The sequence below is a fragment of the Ovis aries genome, chromosome 19 (assembly GCF_016772045.2).
Source record: "Ovis aries strain OAR_USU_Benz2616 breed Rambouillet chromosome 19, ARS-UI_Ramb_v3.0, whole genome shotgun sequence".
Classification (NCBI taxonomy): Eukaryota; Metazoa; Chordata; class Mammalia; order Artiodactyla; family Bovidae; genus Ovis; species Ovis aries.
Genome location: NC_056072.1, coordinates 28851883 through 28873231, shown reverse-complemented (window position 1 = coordinate 28873231; position 21349 = coordinate 28851883). Strand labels below are relative to the sequence as shown.

The following is a 21349-nucleotide window of genomic DNA, read 5'->3' as shown; positions in this document are numbered from 1 at the left end:
AGAAAACAGTAAGACTAGAGTAATAAAAAAAGACATGATACATATTGAAGACAAAAATAGGAGACATAAATTCAGCTCTGTCTATAATCACATTAAATAAAAATGGGTAGACGTCCAATCAAAAGATAGAAATTGCCAGAGACAGATGATAAAGAATACAATCCAACTACGTACTGTTTACAGGAGACATACCTCAGGTTCAAAATACAAATAAGTTGGAAAAGATACATCAATCAAACAGCAACCACTAGGGAGCTGGACTGGCTATACTAGCATCAGATAAGGCAGAATTTAAAAAGCAACATTAGTAGGAAAAACAGGCATATTTTGCCATGATGCACATGTTAATCCACTAAGAAAATATAACAGTTGTAAACATTTATGCACTGTTTTTGCATTTATGTAAAATGTAAAAGCCCCGAGTACTTGAAGCAAAAACTGACAGAATTAGAGGAAGAAATAGGCACTTCACCAATGATATTAGGTTTCAATGCCCCACATTCAATAATGGATTAAGCAGTAGGCAGAACATCAACAAGGGAATAAAAGACTTGAACAACATTATAAACCCGGTGGAGCCAGATGAATAAATATATATTAAAAAAGGCGGAGAGATGGCTGTTTCATCTAATGCACAGAAACCAGCACAGAGTCAAAGAAAGTGAAGACACGGAGGCATACGCTCCAAACAAAAGGAAAAGATAAAACTCCCGAAACAGACCTTAATGAAATGTAGATAAGTAATTAACCTGATTTATATGCAGAGTACATCATGAGAAACGCTGGACTGGAAGAAACACAAGCTGGAATCAAGATTGCCGGGAGAAATATCAATAACCTCAGATATGCAGATGATACCACCCTTATGGCAGAAAGTGAAGAGGAGCTAAAAAGCCTCTTGATGAAAGTGAAAGAGGAGAGCGAAAAAGTTGGCTTAAAGCTCAACGTTCAGAAAACTAAGATCATGGCATCTGGTCCCATCACTTCATGGGAAATAGACGGGAAACAGTAGAAACAGTGTCAGACTTTATTTTGGGGGGCTCCAAAATCACTGCAGATGGTGACTGCAGCCATGAAATTAAAAGATACTTACTCCTTGGAAGAAAAGTTATGACCAACCTAGATAGCATATTCAAAAGCAGAGACATTACTTTGCCAACAAAGGTCCGTCTAGTCAAGGCTATGGTTTTCCAGTGGTCATGTATGGATGTGAGAGTTGGACTGTGAAGAAGGCAGAGAGCTGAAGAATTGATGCTTTTGAACTGTGATGTTGGAGAAGACTCTTGAGAGTCCCTTGGACTGCAAGGAGATCCAACCAGTCCATTCTGAAGGAGATCAGCCCTGGGATTTCTTTGGAAGGAATGATGCTAAAGCTGAAGCTCCAGTACTTTGGCCACCTCATGTGAAGAGTTGACTCATTGGAAAAGACTCTGATGCTGGGAGGGATTGGGGGCAGGAGGAGAAGGGGACGACCGAGGATGAGATGGCTGGATGGCATCATAGACTCGATGGACGTGAGTCTGAGTGAACTCCGGGAGATGGTGATGGACAGGGAGGCCTGGCATGCTGCGATTCATGGGGTCGCAAAGAGTCAGACACGACTGAGCGACTTAAATGAACTGAACTGAAGAGTTTAATGTAGTAGTCATAAGGATGCTCACTAAGGTTAGAGTTCAATGCATGAACAAAGTGAGACTTTCAACAAAAAGGAAAAATATAAGAAAGTACCAAATGGAACTCACAGAGATGAAGAATATAATAACTGGGCTGAAAAATTCAGTGGAGGGGTTCAACAGCAGACTAGATTGAGTGAAACAAAAACTTGAATTTTCAGAACAGTAGTGAGAAAAAGAAGAATGTATTAGGTGTCAGTAAGGTGGAGGGTTGGGGGATGTTCACATCAAAGGATCAGGAATCAGAAGGGCTTCAAACTTGTCAGCAGCAGTGGAGGAAGTGCTAAAATATTGGAGCAATGCCTTTAAATTCAGAGGCAGTTTTATGTCTAACCTAGTTTCCCTACCAGACAAGCTACAAATCAGGCATGTGGGTAGAATCAAGACATTTTTAGATGTGCATAGTTTCAAAATATTTACCCCCATCAGTCTTTTCTCTGAATAATGTGCTCCACCAAAATGAAGGAGTACATTCAGAAAGATAAAGATGCGAGATCCAGGAAGCAGACAATCCCACACAAAGGAGGCCTGAGAGGAGTCTCAGGGGAAGGGAGATGCAGAACATCCTGATCAGAGGGAATCGGGAAGCTGTGGAAGAAACTTTGCCTAAAGTATAGACAACTAAGCAAATTCACAACAGGAAAAAAAAAACCACGGTTATTAATTTCAGGGAAAAAAAAGTTATTCAGAAGGGGAAAGTCACATGGTTTGCTCCATGGCTTAATTGGAAATCATGTTAAATAATCATCATAAAATAACATTGTGTGTTGATCAAAATGATATTTTGATGTTGCTAGATTGGGAGATGAGGTGTGTATGTGAGCGATGTTATGGAGTTGATAATTTCTGTGAAAAGGACCTGAATTCTCTTCTAAGGTAGGAAATCAGTAGATAAGACGTATCTGACATAGTAAGAAGTATCTTCCTAGAGCTCCTAAGTGAAGTGAAGTGAAGTTGCTCAGTCGTGTCCGACTCTTTGCGATCCCATGGACTGTAGCCTACCAGGCTCCTCTGTCCGGCCCATGGGATTTTCCAGGCAATAGTCCTGGAGTGGATTGCCATTTCCTTCTCCAGGGGATCTTCCCAACCCAGGGCTCGAACCCAGGTCTGCCGCATTGTAGACAGACACTTTACCGTCTGAGCCACCCTAAGTCCCTTGGAATTTCCTGGTAATAGGCATGTCTTTTGTCCTAATGAAATGACTTGGTGGGCTTCTGGATAGGGGCTGATGACTAAAAAGGCCAAGCCGTGATTAGAAGCTTGGAGCTTCCAACCCTAACCCCTTTCTCTAGGAAAGGGAAAGGGCGATTGGAGATTGAGTTAATCATTGATCATGCCTACGTGATGAAGCCTTCATAAAAATATGTAAACAAGGAGGTTCAGGGAGATTTTGGGTTGATGAAGATATCCGTGTTCTGGGACAGTGGTGCAAACTTCACAGAGACAGAAGCTCCTGGGCTCAGGACCTTTCTGGACCTCACCTTATGTACCTTTTCTTCTGGCTGCTCATCTGAATCCTTTTTTATATTCTGTACAACAAGCCATAAAAATAAGTGTTTCCCTGAATTCTGTGAGCCATTATACCAAATCATCAGACTTGAGGAGGGGATCATGGGAACCTCCGATTTGTAGTCAAGTCAGAAAGAAGTGTAGGCAACCTGGGGACCACTACTTATGATTAGCATCTGAAGGGGGAGGGCAGTCTTGTGGGACTGGACCCTTAACCTTTGGTAACTAACTATGGTAGCTCTTCCTAATTCAGATAGTATCATAATTGAATTGTAGGACACTCAGTTGGTGTCCAAAGGAAGTGCTGGGAAATTAGTTGGTGTGGAGAAAAGCCCCGTACATTTGGTGTCAAAGTGCTGTAAATTCAAAGAATTAAGTTTTTTTCTTTTAGTGTGTTATTTAGAGACGTGAAGGTACATACTCAAAGAACTGGAATTGTTTGTTTGCTGTGAGAGGGAGGAAATGTGGGAGGATAAATATTTTTCATTTATTTGTCTATATGTCTGTCTATATTTAATTACTTACCAAGCCATCGTTAACTGCTCAACCCCTGTGATTCTAGTAGAAATGTATCCACTACTGAATTCCCTGCTGGTTCAATGGTTAGGACTCTGCTTTCACTGCTGAGGGCTCTGGTCAGGAACTAAGAAAATTACCCACTAGTAACTCTTTTTGTGTGTGGGTTTTTTGGGGCATGCTGCCTGGTGTATGGGATCTTAGTTCCCCGACCAGGAGGTCAAACCCATTCCCCCTGCAATGGGAGCTTGGAGTTTTAACCACTGGACTGCCAGGAAAGTCCCCCACTAGTAATTCCTGAAATCAATTTTGTACATAATAATCAGCTGTTTTAAAAATTAAATAAGTAGAGTAGAATTGAATAAGGGACATGCATTACTATAGTAAGACAAATAATATTTTTGAAAATGTTTCTGTTTTATGTATTTATATGTGCACATTCTAGTATTGAGATACTATTGTGATATAGATGCCTTTCTTACTGTGGGCTACAATTGAAAATACTTTGAGAAATGAAGCTTTAAGATAGGTCTTCAGGATGTGCCACCGAAAGGAGGGGACTCTATAGGTGGTCCACACAGTGACACAAAGACCACACAGTGACTGTTACACAAACACATGATAGATCCTCGGATTGATGATTTTGTCAACCCTTCTCAGTTCTTTGAGGAATGTACTGATTTGTAACATTTTTTTCTAAGGAGGAAACTGAAGTTAAGGGAAGTTTACCTTATTTTTTTCCTGGGGTATATCTTAGAGCCTGGATTGAAGCCCAAGTTTATCCCATAGTGTAGTCATTCTGTCCAACTTCCTGCAATTTCTAAATGCCAAATTTTTCTTCTGTATTTATAGAAAGATTCCCAGGATATTCCAAACTACCTCCTTTGGAAGATTCCCATGAATCTTCCATCGTCATCTGTTAACTGGGTATAAAAATAGTACACATGTCTTTGTTCAGACTCATTTGTTCAATGAGGCTATTGTATTTAAAATTGCTCCCCTCCCTCACTATATTTTTCCTTCTCTGCTACTGTCTTCAAAGTTTCATCTATACTTTACTAATTTGTTTTATTTTTTGCTTCCTCTCACTGGCATCTAAGTCCTACCAGGGGAAAAGTCTTTGATCTCCAACACATAGCGCACTGCACATATAAACAGAAGGTACTCAGTAAAACTGTTTGGATGGTATGGATGAGAAGGAAAGTAGGTAGGAAAGCAGGAAGGAAGGATAGAGGAAAGGGAGGGAAGGAGGGAAGCTGGATGATTGGATGCATGAATGAGTGGACAGGGCTTTACCAAGTTCATCAAAGCGTCCTAGAGAGGATTTGAAGATTCAGTGCTTATAAAGTGCCCAGACTTGAACCCCATAAATATTCAGTAAATGTTAATTGAATTTCATTCTCATATACAAGGAAAAGGAAAATATCCTTTGAAAACCAGTCCAATTCAAGTGAAGAACTATAGTTGCTTGCAAACCAATGATCCTATTTCCAGCAATTCCCTAGCAGAGGGGACAGTCTCTGAGAAGGCACCATCTGACTCAGAAACTGGACTCTGCTTTAAAGGACAGTTGCCATGGCTAACAGGATGTCTGCAGCCAGCAAGAGAAGATAGTATGTACTTGCTGGCTGGGATTGCAACACCTGATAAGAGGAGGAAGCAAGCCAAAGGGATGATGGGAACAGATGAAAGATCTGAGAGCCAGTATCTCAGAGCACGCCAGAGAAACCAGACACCTTCAGGAATGCAAGGCCTGTGCAAAACGGCCTGCATGCAGTTAGAACAGTTGGCCCCACAGCTGAGATGATGAAATCGAAGACCAAACACAAGCTTGACAAGCCAGAATTTTAGGAGAACTATCCTGAACAAAGCCATCATTGATTTGCTCAACTCAGAGGCAATCTGAATCTTGTTTGCATAGTGATCAAAGATTAAACTGATTGGAAGAGTCTACTTCATTGATGGGAATGTCAAGGCAGTTTATTTCTCTCCCTCGATTCTTATCTCCTTGTAGCAAACATGTGAAACAACAGACTAGCTGCAGCTCAAGCAGGCAGAATTTTGTTAAGCAGCAGATAGTACACCCTTGAGACATGAGAGTGGGCTGACTCCAAAGGAAACAGGCTGATCCCAAAGGAGTGGCCTCCACCTCTGTTAGCTTTCCTCTTTCATACTTTCTGTCACCTCCCCCTGGAGCCTTATTGGTCCAGCCGTATGCTAAATAGGGCTTGTACCTGCCACCAATCAGGGAAGGGAATGCAAATAGACATACACTCAAGGCCAATCAAGGAAGGGGGCATGTTTCCCCACTGTAGATTCTTGCACTGGTTCTTGACTTCCTCTTTCCTGGGCTTTTTGTTTGTTTGTTTGCCTTCTATGTGATTCTTCCAACCACCATCTTGGACTCCTTTTTCTAACTACCTAACAGGAACATGTGTAAATGTAGCAAGGACACGGGTACAATCTGCTCTTTGTTAAAACTAAACAAAAATGAATATGCAAGTTATATGTCATTCCACAAGAGGGCACAACAGAAACAAAAATAAAAATTGCTATACTTTAATTTTCTCCTGTATGCTTTATTTATTTATTTATTTATTGGCATGACACCTTTAAAACATTTTTGTCATTTTCAGACAAGCACAATGACCTCTTTGGTACATAAGTTATCGTGTTTTGTTTTGTTTTGTTTTTTCAGAATGAGGGCATTATAATGCTTTCTTTTTCCCCCCCTTGCAGTACAGTTACTTTACAATGTCGTGTTAGTGTCTCCTGTACAAGGAAGTGTACCCTATACGCATACCCCTTCCCTCTTGGCCCTACCTTCCACCACCACCACCACCACTACCACCCCACCATCGCACCCATCTAAGTCATCACAGAGGACCCAGCTGATCTCCTGTGCATTTTAAGCTAGCAATTTAGTGATCCTCTTTTAAAATCTCAAAACAGTGTAAGTGGTGAATCACTAATTAATCGAGTGGATATTAATTTTTGTACAGATTTGCAATGAAACAGGACAAAAGAACACTATAGAGGAATGATACTTTTCAAGTGTTTGTAATTCTCTCCCTCATCTTAAACTATTTTAATGGTACAAAGGATATTTGAGAACATATAGCATCAAACAGAAAGTTCTTTGTTTTCTGCACATCTATAACTAAGGGGAAATATCTCAAAGTAGATAATTACAAAGTATGTGTTGGCGGGAATATAAATTAGTGTAGCCACTGTGAGAAACAGTATAGAGGTCCCTTAAAAAACTAAAAACAGGGTTGCCATAAGATCCAGCAATCTGACTCCTGGGAATGTATATGGAGAAAATTCTAATTTGAAAAAATACATGCACCCTGATGTTCATAGCAGCACTGTTTGCAAGAGCCAAGACATGGCAACAACTTCAGTGTCCAGCGACAAATGAGTGGATGAAGATATGGTACATATATACAATGGAATATTACTCAGTCATAAAAAAGAATGAAACAATGCCATTTACAGCAACATGGATAGACCTAGAGATTATCATACTATATGAAGTAAGTCAGAGAAAGACAAATATCATATGATGTCTCTTAAATGTGAAATCTAAAATACGATACAAATGAAATGATTTACAAAACAGACAGACATAGGAAACAAACATATGGTTAGTTATCAAAAGGGAAAGAGGTGGGAAGGGATAAATGAGGAGGTTGAGATTAGCAGATACAAACTACTGTATGCAAAGTAGATATGCAACAAGGTCCTACTCTCTAGCACAGGAACTGTGCTCAATATCTTATAATAAACTATAATGGGAAAGAATGTCAGAAAGACTATGTGTGTATATATGTATTTGAATCACTCTGTGCTGTACGCCAGTAAGACACAACATTGTAAATCAACCCTACTTTAATTTTAAAAACTCCAAAACTATGTGCCTTTGTGTGCATATATATACATACACAAACATCATATATAAAAGCGTTCATTCAACAATGCTTATCAAACCCAAACTAATTTCAGATAGTAGTAAGCATAATGAGAAAAAATGAAAGCATTTTAGGAATGATGGGGAGTGGAGCTGTCTGAGGAGGCCGCAGTTGGGTTGAGATCTGAATTCCTGGCCTTGAAAAGGTCACGTGTGTGCGTGCTCAGTTGCTTCAGTCGTGTCTGACTCTTTGCCACCCTGTAGTCTGTAACCCACCAGGGTCTTCTGTCCAGAGGATTCTCCAGGCAAGAATACTGGAGTGGGTTGCCATGCCCACCTCCAGGAACCTTCCCAATCCAGGGACCAAACCCAAGTCCTCTGTGTCTCCTGCCTTGCAGGTGGATTCTTTATACTGAGCCACCAGGGAAGCCCTGGAAAGGTTATTTTTGTGTATATATTTAAATATGTAGAAACTGCCTGAGGTGGGGTGAAGTTCATTGAATGGTTATGGTTAGTTAATTCTAAAAAAGAAGAAAGGGTATAAGAGCATGGAGTGATGGGATGCTGGGGAGAGGCAGCAAAAGAACTATTTGAATTTCTTATGCTGTGGATTTCTGAATTGTCCATACTTATATACCATTCAAGCATGAGTTTGTATAATTTACACAGTTTTTAAAATGGCAAACCAGTAAGAAAGAGAAAAAAATAATTTTCATAATGTATGGAAACTTTTTATTCACCTTTGCAAGGATATACAGACATGCCAGAATCGCAAAGGATCACAGAAGTATCACCAGGTATTCTGGTTCTGGGTGTATTTACATTAAAACAAACAATAAGTGCTACAATTATAATAGAGAAAAGGATGGTTGTACTGATCTATTTTCTTGTTTCCCTGCTATCTGAGTCCCTTCCCTCCTGCATGCCACTCCTGGATTTTTTTAGTCTTTGAATGATATTCTCATGTGGATTCTCAGCCCAGAGTCCCTGTTGTCTTATAGGATCAAGTCGGGGCAACCCCTCAGCGTGGTTTTTCAGGGCCCTGTGCATTCTGAACAAGTTCACTTCTTAACTTTTCAGCATTATTCCAAATCATGAATTCTTATCTTAGATTGCCACCTCTATTTACTAGAGGATCTCTTAGAGGTTACCCAGCCATCAGTGGACATCTTTGTCATTACCTGTCTTTCTCCCTTTCACCCAAAATTATTTTCCCTGTAATAGCTTCAAGATAGGTCCATGTAGATTTTTTGAAAAAGAATATGATAGAATGGTGGAAGAAAAAGGAATTAATTTTGATCAAGTTGCATATATATATTGAAATGTAAAATTTCCTTTTTGTTCTGATTTTGATTTGGAAACAAGAATTTTGGTTCCAGAGGAAAAAGTCCAAATAGCCCCAGAAATCCTCTTCTATCCAGTTTATCTTTTCGTAGAATGAGAAGGGCTTGGGGACTGCAAACATTTGCCCCAGAATCTAACCCCTTCCCAGGTAGCACTAGTGGTAAAGAACCTGCCTGCCAATGCAGGAGACGTGAAAGGCTCCGGTTCGCTCCCTGGGTCAGGAAGAACCCTGGAGAAGGAAATGGCAACCTACTCCACTATTCTTGCCTGGAGAATCCCATGGATAGAGGAGCCTGGCGGGCTACAGTCCATGGGGTCACAAAGAATCAGACACAACTGGGCAACTAAGCACACAGCAAGGTATATATAATGTAAAATGCTTTAATTAACCATTTTTAAGGTACAGGTCTGTGGCATTCAGTACATTGTGCAAACCATCACCATCTCCAGAACTTTTTCATCTTCCCAGAGTTAAACAATGTCTGCATTTCTTGTGTGTTTCCATGGAGACCATCATTCGTTTAGTCATGATCTAACAGTGTATATGGAGACTGTGACTTTTAGACTGTACAAATGAATTGTTGCTATTTTAATTATATTCAAGTCTCTGTTTTTCATAAATGTAAATGTCTTCCATTGGTTAGAATAGAAGATGTGTTTCTTTTTTGCTTGAGATGTCTTTTCCTCTTTTCTGTTTCCATCTTCTCCTTTAACTCTCTTTAACCCTATCCTGATTATCACTAACATCATCTACCAAAGATCCCCCCTTTGGAATTCAGTTCTGCTGAAATCTACATGGCTTTTTTTGCTTTTGCTTCAGTTCTGCCCTTTCCCTTTGTAACCAGCAATGGGGAGTCCCACTGCTTGCCACTCAAAAGCCAATAGGAAAGTTTGCTTTATTTTGGATGCCAGCAATTGTGGGCTGCGGGCAGGGGGAGGCTTTTATAGACAGAGAGAGGGGCATGCAGAAACTGCACAGTCTGGTCTAACAGTCATCATGAAATTGGTGATCAGTGGTCTGAGCAGTGTCACCTTGATTGTTAAGCACAGTTTATCTTTAGTTCTGGGGTCTGTTTGTTCCCATTTCCTTGAGGCCATCTCTAAGAACTGTGGCCGCCTCTGTCGTGGCCACAGTCTGGTCACGATGTAGTTAACTTCTCCCACCTGGGGGAGGTTTCAGTGTCTGGAAGACAGCTCACAGGATATAGCTCAAAATATTATCTATAGGCCTTGAGAAGGAACTAAAGATCCTTAATTATGCTTAATGACGAAACAGTTATTTCAGCTCGTCGGACTGTTTTCCTTTGTTTCTGCATTTTCTCACTTCTCGGATTAAACTTACTCTTTAGCTAAACTCTTTTCACAGGCAGAAGGCAGGCAGAGGTCACAGAGGGCAAGAACCATAGGTTCCTGCTCCATTTAGCCTCTTCCAGCTCCCTTTCTATTCCTTCAGTTCTTAGGGTCTTTTTAAAATCCTGGAGAGGTAAGGAAATGGGATATTATACATATTTAGCAACTTAGCTGCCCCGTTAACAGAGACTTGGAGAGCAACACCCTGGACCACACCAGCAAAAGAATGATATTTAGTAGAGTAGGTGTTACATTGGTTTTCTCTTCAGGAACATGGTTCTTTTATTCTTCAACTATTCACAGCCCTTCTCATTTCTCAGGACCTGTCCTTTCTTCTGAAATCAGCCTTGAAGCATATTTAAAGTTACAGTGGTTTTGAGACAGCTCAGTGATTGAAGTCATTACTTTGGATAAATATTTATTGATGTCTAATATGTCTACTAGGCATTACACTAGGCCCACAGACTTTAGAAGTTCACTAGACCTAGAAGGTCCCTGCCCTCATGGAACTTCTATTCTGATTGGGGAAGGCAAGCAACAGATGGGAAAATAATTTGGTTCTGGACAGAGGTAGTATAGTGGTGTGATGGAGAGGCTGGAAGGCAAGAGGAAGGAGGCTCTTGGGTAAGCATTTCTGAGGAGGTCACACCTGAGCTTATACCTGCAGGCTGAGTTAGAGCTGGGCATTCAAAAATGGTAAGTGGAAAGCTCTGCCTCACATGCGGCAATCTGTTGGTAGCACTTTGCTCACAGGCTTGGGATGACGTTTATCCTAAATCACAGGTGCTCCCTAGAACTTAATCTCCAGAGCCAAGGAAAGGGGGAGAAATGTGAAGTTACTGTTAACTGATTTATATCAACAGATATGATTTGGGGGCATCATTAATTTCACGCTAATCATAGTTTTGATACTTTAAGCAATTGTCTAAAACAAGAGCTCACAAACCGTGAAACTAAAGCATCAGAGCTGCACACGTATTTCATAAACTATAGAGACACTGTTTTTCAGCAGATTTGAGCACCTTATCTTCTTCATTTTGGGTGCTTTGAATTTAGGGAATAAAGTGAGAGAGACCATTCCAAAAGATGATTCCTGGGAATTCCTTGGCTGTCCAATGGTTAGGGCTCTGTGGCCCAGGTTCAATCCCTGGTCAGGGATCTAAGATCCCACAAGCCATGCTGCATGGCCAAAAACAAACAAACAAAGCAAACAAACCAAAAAACAAAAAAAAAAATCCTTTTCCAAAAGATTATTCCTTTGTTAAACAGGACAGTTTCTAGTTTATGTTTTCTTTTTGAAAGTGGTGGACTTATGTGTTAGTTTCTAACTAAGCAAAGGTGTAAGTGTTTCTCTGACAGTGGAAACTCTGGCTATATATAGGCAGGAAGAGAAATGGAAGCTTGTTGGCTTCCTATTAAGTCTGTTTTGCTCCCTGCCCTTTGACTTTGGCAGTAATTGAGCCATAATGAAAAGCTGAAGGTCTTGAAGCCAGAGTTGTGCTAGGAGGTGAAAGATCACCACTGATAGGAACTCGGTGCCCCACGGGGTCAGAGTATGTCTATCTTTTAGGGACCATGGTTCATGTGTAATGAAAGTGCAGTGAAAAGTCTTGAAGAGGTTTAAAGATGAAAGTGGTATCATCTAATATTAGTTTTTAAAAAAGCCCTCTCTCTGGATCTTTTGTAATGATATGAGGCTCAATCCATCAGGAGCATATTCCACTCTAAATGAGTCTGCCCCTGGGAGCCTAATAACAGAGCTCTCAGCTGTAGGAAGCAAACCCATGCTTAGAGAAATGGAAGTGAAGTGAAGTGAAGTTGCTCAGTCGTGTCCGACTCTTTGTGACTCCATGGACTGGGGCCTACCAGGCTCTTCCCTCCATGGGATTCTCCAGGCAAGAGTACTAGAGTGGGTTTGCCATTTCCTTCTCCAGGGGATCTTCCCAACTCAGGAATCGAACTTGAGTCTCCCACATTCCAGGCAGAATCTTTAACCTCTGAGCCACCAGGGAAGCAGTACACAAATCCACAGTCAGTGTGGGAGACTTCAGCACTCTTCCTTTTTGATAATTGTTTGTTAGTGTGAAAATTACTGATGGCTCCCAAATCATATCTGTTGATGTAAATGAACTTGCAATAATTTCATATTTCTCCACTCTTTCTTTGTGTCTGAAGATAGAACTCCGTAGAGCTCCTGTGGTTATAATAAGTAAACAGAAAATCAGTTAGGACCTAGAAATCCTTGACAGCACTATCAACCAGCTGACCTAATCGGTAGCTATAGAATTCATAGAATGCTCCACCCAACAACTGTAGGATAAACATTCCGCATTCACCAAATGCTGGGCCATAAAACAAGTCTCAGTGAAAGGGAGAGGATTGAAATCATGCAGAGTATGCTCCTTGAGTATAAGGAAGTTAAATTAGAAACGAATAGTAAAAAGATATCTGGAAAATCCCAAATATTTGGAAATTAAGCAACCCCAACCCCCTTGTAAATAACCCATGGGTCCAAGAAGAAATGACACTGGAGATTAAAAAATTGTTCTGGCTACTCTGTTAGGAATAGGTTGGAGGAGGAATGCCAGTGAATGGACCTTTCCAGAATTCTAGGAGAGCTATAATGGTGCCTTGGACTGAGGGTGAGGCAGCGGAAAGGGAGAGAGATGGGCAAATTCAGGTGTATTTTGGAGGAAGAGTGCATGAGACTTGCTAAGGATTGGATGGGAGCGATGAGGGTAGGAGAGGAAGCATCAGACCTCAATTCCTGGTTCAAATTATTTCACATCTCCCCATTGCTCTCAGGGTCAAGTTCAAATTTGTCTGCGTAGGTCCTGATCAGGCCCCTGCCCACTTGACCAGCCTAATCTCTCCCCACCCCTGGCTCCTGGCTCTCCTGCTTTAAGCTTCGGGCCCATCAGCCAACTTGCCTATGCATTGTTCTCTCCTGGTTACTGGGCCTTTTCACATGCTGTTCTATTTATCTTTAACACTCTTTGCCCTGTTTTTCACTACTAATTTCTTGGCTTAGATGTCAGTTCTTCTGGGAAGCCTTCCCTGTTTTCACTCCAAACTGGTTTAGGGGGACCTTCTTAGTACTTCTGTGCTACCCCTACCAATAATTAGCACCTCTTACTTGCTTTATCTGCCTTCCCAACTAAACTTCCTTGAGAACAGATAATATGCCACATTCTTTTACTACTGCTGCTACTGCTGCTACTGCTACCACTATAGCAGCCAGTTACTGGGCTGTGAGTCAAGGAACTAGCCCTCCTGAGCGTGAGACAGAAAGACTATCACATAGCATTTATCGAGTCCTCATTGTGTGTGTGCCAGAGGCTTCACATGCATTATCTCATTTAATCATCCCGACAGCACTCTAAAGTGAGTGACTGATCCCATCTACAAGATAAGGAACATAAGGCTTAGAAGGCTTGAATCAGCTTGCCCAAGACCATAGTTAGTAGTAGAAACAGAATCTGAATACAAGTAATTAGATTTCAAAGCCAAAACTTCCAGCCACAGAGTTGTGCTGTCAAAGTCAGAGTAAGGTTGGAGCAAGTAATGAACTTGAATGAGAGCCAGTGGCCCCTGATAATCTTGCTGCCCATGGCCAGCCTTTGATCCTTACTTAGCACAGAGAGCCAGCAGGGTTCCCCGAGGCAGCTGCCCAGGTTGGGATGATGAATGGAACCAGAGCAGCTTTGTATACAAATAGCTATTATCTGTGCCTATGCCTCTTTTTGCCCTTCTCTTAGAAACCAAAGGCCTCATTTCTAGTGCTAATTTCCATAAGGGAATTAGAATGGCTGATTTTATACCCTTTCGGTAAGTATTCCCCTGCCCATTAAAACGTGGCCACAGTGATCCTCTTCAAATTAATACCACCAATAATTGCTGCAGAATTAGCCTCAGGAGATGCAATGTTATAGAAGGAGTTGGGTTTTTCTCCTGTTTTGTTTTTATTTTTTTTTCTCAGATAAAGAGTAAAGAGGCCTTTTGTGCTCTTGTTTTCAGTCAAGGTAATAAGTGGATTATATTAGAAAGATTCAAACTCTTCCATTTTTTTTCTGCTAGACTTTGTATAAAAACACTTTATGGTCAACATATGCTTTGAAGTACTGTGGCCACTGATGTGAATGATAACTAACTACATTTGAAGTTTTTAAGAAATGGAGTATTTCCTGCCGTATCAGTAAGCAAGGATGTCAGAGTCAACAGCCATTCCAGCCCTCCAAATGTGAATATCTGAGCCCTATGGGCATTCAGTAAGGAGAGTACCTGAGAGATCAGGCAGCCCTCAGGTTGCAGCCACTCCCTAAGGTGAGCACTGAGGATCTCAGAATGGGAAATACTCAGAACACTGGCCCCAGATAGCTGAGATGCATATGAAAGGAATGGTTTCCGTGAGCCCAGACTCTTGCATCTTCCTATATATAGAAAACCGCTAAATTCCTTAATTTGAGATACCTGGTTTTCTTTAAATCACAAAAATTCTTTTGATATTCAAACTACATGGCCTTTGTTGCAAACTTCTGTATAACCTGATTCCTTCCTGCCCACCCCACGCTCACCCGCCCCCCGCTGCATCCTCCCACCTTCTCTGAACCAGTTCTCTCAGGGCTACTTGAGATGCTGCCTCCTGGGCTTCAGTCCTAGAAATTTCTGCCGAATAAAACATAACTCTCAACATTAGGTTGCAACTTTTTTTTAAGTCAACATTTTCAAAGAAAAAGCACAGAAACTCCTTATAGTAGCAGTGTGGCTATTTATTTATTTATTGACTTTTTATTTTGTATTGGGGTATAATAGATTGTTAACAAGATAATTTAGGGTGAATGGTGAAGGGACTCAGCCATATATATACATGTATGCATTCTCCCCCCAAACTCCCTTCCATCCAGGCTGAGTGGCTATTTATTGAGTACTATGTACCAAGTTCCTTGTGTCTTTTATTCACTGGATGATTGTGACAATCCAGGGACAGGGGTGGTAGTGGTAGAGGTCTTGCTTTCCACTTTTTACAGATGGGGAACTGGGGCCTGGAAAGACTGAGGAATTCATTCAGAGTCACAGGGCTCATGATGCCTGGATATTAACTCAGGAATGCCAGACTCAAGATTCCTAAGGACTATCCGCCGTGCTGTCCCTGAGATGTATCATTAGTCTACTTTTAGATGTCTATTTTGAAATATGATCTGTATACCAAAAAGAGCCCACCAAAGTGTTGTATACGTGAAATGAATTAAGATGAGGATTTTTTTTCATTGTGACCTTGTTTGTGATTACAAAAGCTTGAGAAGAACTTAAATGTTCTATTCAGATGATTAAAAAAATTATGGTAGATCCACACAGTAGAACACTATACATAAAAATAAGTAGATAAAATCTCTATGTACTGAGTGGAAAGCCCTCCGACATGTATTGTTTTGGTTAATAAAAAAGCAAGCAACACTGTCATGTGGCAGCCTGGATGGGTGGAGAGTTTGAGGAGGAATGGAGACATGCACGTGTATGGCTGAGTCCCTTTGCTGTTCACCTGAAACGGTCCCAGCGTTGTTAATCGGCTATACCCCAATACAAAATAAAAAGTTTTTTTAAAAAAGAAAGCAAGAAGACTGGGGACATTGTTTGTGCTATGCTACCATTTGTAGTGTAGAAGGAAAATGTATCTGCACAGCTATGTAATTTTTCAGTCGGTAGTATTTGTGTTGAAAAAGAAAAAACATGAAACTAATTTTAATAACATTTTAATTCAGTATATCCAAAATTTTATCATTTCAACCTATAATCATTATAAAATCATAATGAGATATTTGACATGCTTTTTAATGTCCTTAATATGTCTTTAAAATCTCTTGTATATCTATCACTGAATATCTCAGTTCACGTTTTTTTTAAACTCTCTAATTTAATGGCACCCCACTCCAGTACTCTTGCCTGGAAAATCCCATGGATGGAGGAGCCTGGTGGGCTGCAGTCCATGGGGTCGCTAAGAGTTGGACACAACTGAGCAACTCTACTTTCACTTTTCACTTTCATGCATTGGAGAAGGAAATGGCAACCCACTCCAGTGTTCTTGCCTGGAGAATCCCAGGGACAGGGGAGCCAGGGGGCTGCCGTCTATGGGGTCACACAGAGTCGGACACAACTGAAGCGACTTAGCAGCAGCAGCAGCAGCAGCAGTATTGTTACTAACAGAACTTTTCCTCGGATAAGTGCTGGAATTCCCAGCAATGATTAATCTATTTACAAAGTATTTAACAAGGTTACGTGTATTTCTTTAATTTGGATAATCTGTTGTGACATGGTAGATGATCATTGTTTTTTATTTCATTTTATTGACATGTAAATTCTATTCCTCTACGACATGAGAAAGGAAAGATAAATGTTACAGCTAATCGTGTAAGTTTTTAAATTATTCAAAACTGAAATCTCCATGATGCCGATGTCATATGGTGTTCATCAATTTTAAATATTAGGATCTCAGTGGAATGTTGTCTTAACTTGCCATAACAAAATACCATAACTGGGTGACTTGAACCACAGAAATGTATTTTCTTAGAGTTCTAGAAGCTGTAAGTCTGAGATAAGGGTGAGAACCCTCTCTCTGGCATGCAGACTGCTGCCCTTGTCACTATGCTCTCACATGGCAGAAAGAGAGAGAGAGAGCGAGACTGAGATGAGCGCAAGAGCGAGTGAGCAAGAGAGAGACACAAGCTGTCTGATGTCTCTTTTAATGAGGACACGGATCCCGTCTTGCTGGAGAAGGAAATGGCAACCCACGCCAGTATTCTTGCCTGGAGAATCCCATAGAGAAGCCTGGTGGGCTACCACCTGTGGGGTCGCAGAGTCAGGCATGCCTGAGCATGCACACACGCATCCCATCTTGAAGGTTCTACCCTCAGGACCTCAAGTAACCGTAATGACCTCCCAAAGACCCCCATCTCTAAATACCATCACATTGAGCGTTAGGGCTTCAACATATGCGTTTTAGAAAGACTCAGGCCGTAACAAGTGTCGTTATGGTTTTAGGATGATGATCCTTCTTTGGTTAAGCTACTTCTAAATTTGGGGGGACAATAACAAAATGAGGTAAATAACCCTATTACTATAATAACAATGGCTTTGAAGTCTCAGACCCCAGGGCACAATTCTGGTAAGAGAATAAGCATTTAGCAAAGGAGAACTTATTTACTTAAGGTGGCTGGCTTGAATGATCTACAACAGAGGTTGACAAACCAGAGCCCTCGAGTCAAGAATGTCTTTTATGTTTCAAATGGTTGACGAAAGAAACATAAGAAGAAGGTTTTGTGGCATCTAAAGATTATATGTAATTCGAATTTAAGTGTTCCCAAGTAAAGTATTACTGGAATCACCCATGCTCATTTGTTTATATACTGTCCATGGCTACTTTTATCCTACAGTAGAGCTGAGTAGCTGCAACAGAGCCTAAAATATTATTCCCTAGCCATGTAGACAAAAGCATTTGCCAATCCCTGCAGACAAAGCTGGCCAATGACTTGCTTTGCCTATTTCCAAGTCTAAACCTTAGTTGAAAATATTATTTCAAAAAGATGCAGAGCCATACCCAGCAACAGTGAAAGAAGTGGATCCAGAGACAGAGTATTTACCCTAAAGCCTGGCATGAACTAGTCTAGTTGTCCAGCTTCGAGTGTTCTAGTGCCTGCCCTAGATTTTCCAAGAAAAAAACTAAAAGAGAAAGACAGATGGCCTTACTGGAGGATGGAAGAAGAAGAAGAAGAAGAAGAAGAAGAAAGTAGTCATTTGCTGATATTTTCACTCCCTGGGAAGTTTGCTACTCCTACTACTACTAAGTCGCTTCAGTCGTGTCCAACTCTGTGCGACCCCATAGACGGCAGCCCACCAGGCTCCCCCGTCCCTGGGACTCTTCAGGCAAGAACACTGGAGTGGGTTGCCATTTCCTTCTCCAATGCATGAAAGTAAAAAAGTGAAAGTGAAGTCGCTCAGTTGTATCCAACTGTTAGCGACCCCATGGACTGCAGCCTACCAGGTTCCTCCATCCATGGGATTTTCCAGGCAAGAGTACTGGAGTGGGGTGCCATTGCCTTCTCCTGGGAATTTTAACCCTTGCCAAATATAGTCAAGGGTCCTGGAACTGCACCAATCTGGGTCAAGATTGATCTTTCTTTGAGCATCTACCCTTTGATTGACGCTTCTCCCTGAAGTCCAAGGAGAAGAAAGGAATGGGGGCTAAGAGTGATACCCATTGTAGAATTCGCGTTAATCAATGAAATCAGTGTCAGTGTTGACCTCTCAGGCCACTTCCTTTGTTTCTGACTTGTCATGTTTTCCCTCCTCACCCAATACATACAAAGGTAATTTTAAAGGATGTGGACTCCCTTCTGTACGTGGACACCGATGTTCTCTTTCTGAGACCTGTTGATGACATCTGGAAGCTTCTGAGGCAGTTTAATTCAACGCAGCTTGCAGCCATGGCCCCCGAGCATGAAATCCCCAAGATTGGCTGGTATAGCCGCTTTGCCCGGCACCCTTTCTATGGCTCTGCGGGAGTTAACTCAGGAGTCATGCTAATGAATTTAACTCGGATAAGAAGTGCCCAGTTCAAGGTAAGAAAGTAGTTTATATTTCCTTTTTTAAACATCAAGGCTTTGTCTTCTCAGCGTGACGTTCTTGGAGTGTCAGTGTATTGACTTTAGAAGTAGATGGCTTGTAGAAGCCAGGAAAGAGAAAGGCATTTGGAAAGTTACAGAATATTTGTTGGTTTAGGAAAATCCCAGGTGATTATGGAATTTAACACTCTTCAACAGAGTTACTATTCTGGAAGATTACGTTGCATTTCTGAATTCCATCTTTAAACCCTGTGTGTATCTCAGCCTTCAAAAACCTTGGAGAACTTCTTGGAATTACCCTAGGGATAAATTTACATAAATATACAGAGATAAATGAACAAGGCCTCAGCTTTTATCTTGGCAAAGAACTGGAAGAACCTAAGTGAACATCAGTAGAGAACAAGTCAAAAAAAAAAATTACCCTCCTACTAAAGGGTAAAGCTACAAGATAAGTAAGATTTCTAAAAAAATATTAAGTGAAAAAATTTAAATGCAACAAAACATGGTACCTACCATAGGGTGTGATTCCTTTTATGCCTTAGAAATTTCCAGAAGACTACCTAAGAAACTGGCCATTAGTTGTGGCTCCATCTAGAGAAAGCGGGAATGGAAACTGTAGGAAGCAGAAGGAAAAATATCTTTACTTTGTACATCTTTGTGTGCTGTCTGAATATTTAGTGTGAATATGTTGCTTTTATCTTAAAAATAAATAATTGTTGTGAGATAAGGAAAGGGTATTTTTCCTTAAGATACCTTAATTATGGTATCTGTATTTTGTTCCTTCACTTCAGAGGCAAGAATTTGGTGTAACAAAGAAAGGTTCGATCTGGGGCCTGCTTTTCTGAGAAGCCATAGGCCCGCTTCTAGTTCCATGTTCGTCTGCCATCCATGTGTACGCCTGCAGGCTCCAGGCCTAGTTTTGCTTTGTCCTATGCCTTGAGGCCAGCAGGACCCTTCCTCTGTTGGTTTCATTTTCACTCTGGGGGGCAGAGAGTACAGGGGAGAACTCGTCCCTGTACACCGATACTCAGCAGATCAGATGTATTTGCCATGCCATAGCCACTGTGATGGTTTTGTCTTTTCCAGAACAGCATGATTTCAACAGGCTTGGCTTGGGAGGACATGCTGTACCCTCTCTACCAGAAGTACAAGAATGCCATCACGTGGGGAGACCAGGACTTATTAAATATTATTTTTTATTTCAACCCAGGTAGGTTCTCTTTTGAGAATGTGGTTCATGGAGGAGTTCGCCCACCTCAGCCCACAGAACACATTCCAGCCTGGGCTGTGTTGGCGGACCCTGAATTGTGCCTGTGTCCCCTGCAAAGGGGGCCTTTTCATCCGCCCTTGGGGTCTCACGTGGGCCATCCTCTCACTGCCAACACAAAAGGTCAAATGTTGAAACCTCCAACACTGGGCTCCACTTTTCAAGAATATCTTTTGGGTTTTGCCATGCCATTCTTTGAAGAAGTACAGGCAAAATAAGTGAGTGGCACAGACCTAAATGAAAACATTATAGTCTAAGCGCAAGGCCCTCCATAGCCTGAACAATTGCTAGATTGACGGGACTTGATTCTTGGGATCCTGACAGTGAAGGGACTTGTTCAGGGTTAAAACAATGTAGAAGAGGGACCACGAATACATATCCCTCTTTCTTTCCACCTGGGGCAAAGAAATTCTTCAAGTCAGTGATTTGGTGGACTTGGGGAAGGAAGGGGGATGTAAGTTTCTGGTCTGTGTTTTTACATTGATGCCTAAAGCTAAACATTGCCTTTTCTTTCATCTTTACTACAGTCTTACTTAATGTGATGGAAATCAAAACTATGTTTTCTCTTTGAGAAAGATCTCTGGGGAAAAAAATCACTCCTCACCATAACCTACTTAGGACTCTCCTTGGTCTTTAAAAATCTTGAAATAGAGAATTTCCTGGTGGTCCAGTGGTTAAGACTTGGGCTTTTACCACCCTGAACCAGGAAAAAAATCCTGAAATAGAGGCTCCTGTTTTCTAAGACTTCTGTCTCTCTATGTACCTATATTTGGTTTTTCACAAAATTCTGAAATAAAGCCTAATCTCATATGTCTTTGAATCAAAAAGGAGCAAATCCTGGAAAAGAAAAAAAGCAGGTTGATACATAATGGACTTCATTTCTGGGAAAGATTCCCGATACTAACTCTTGTGATGAAGGGGGTGTGTTGGCTGTTGGTTTGTGGAGTGTTTTAATCCATTTCACTCTGATGGCAACAGGGACTTTAAAGTCAGCCCCTCCTCCTTTTTCTACTTAAGCAGATTCCGTCTTTTTTTTCTAGGTGTAGTTATAGTGAGTAGGACTCTTGGCTACAAATAAAAGGCCCCTGGAATTAGTCTAAACACAAAGGATACGTTTTTAAATAAGCAAACTGGTGTCCTGTAGAAACCTACAGCAGGAAGACCT

General features: G+C 41.1%; 1 protein-coding gene across 1 annotated transcript in view; it reads left to right on the top strand.

Moving 5' to 3' along the window:
- Positions 1-21349, top strand: part of GXYLT2 (glucoside xylosyltransferase 2) — an 82745-nt gene that overhangs the window by 41503 nt on the left and 19893 nt on the right. Inside the window, exons 4-5 of the mRNA XM_027958163.3 lie at positions 18663-18914; positions 20004-20127. Of these exons, the coding sequence (XP_027813964.1) occupies positions 18663-18914; positions 20004-20127 (376 nt within the window). The remainder of the gene's footprint in view (positions 1-18662; positions 18915-20003; positions 20128-21349) is intronic.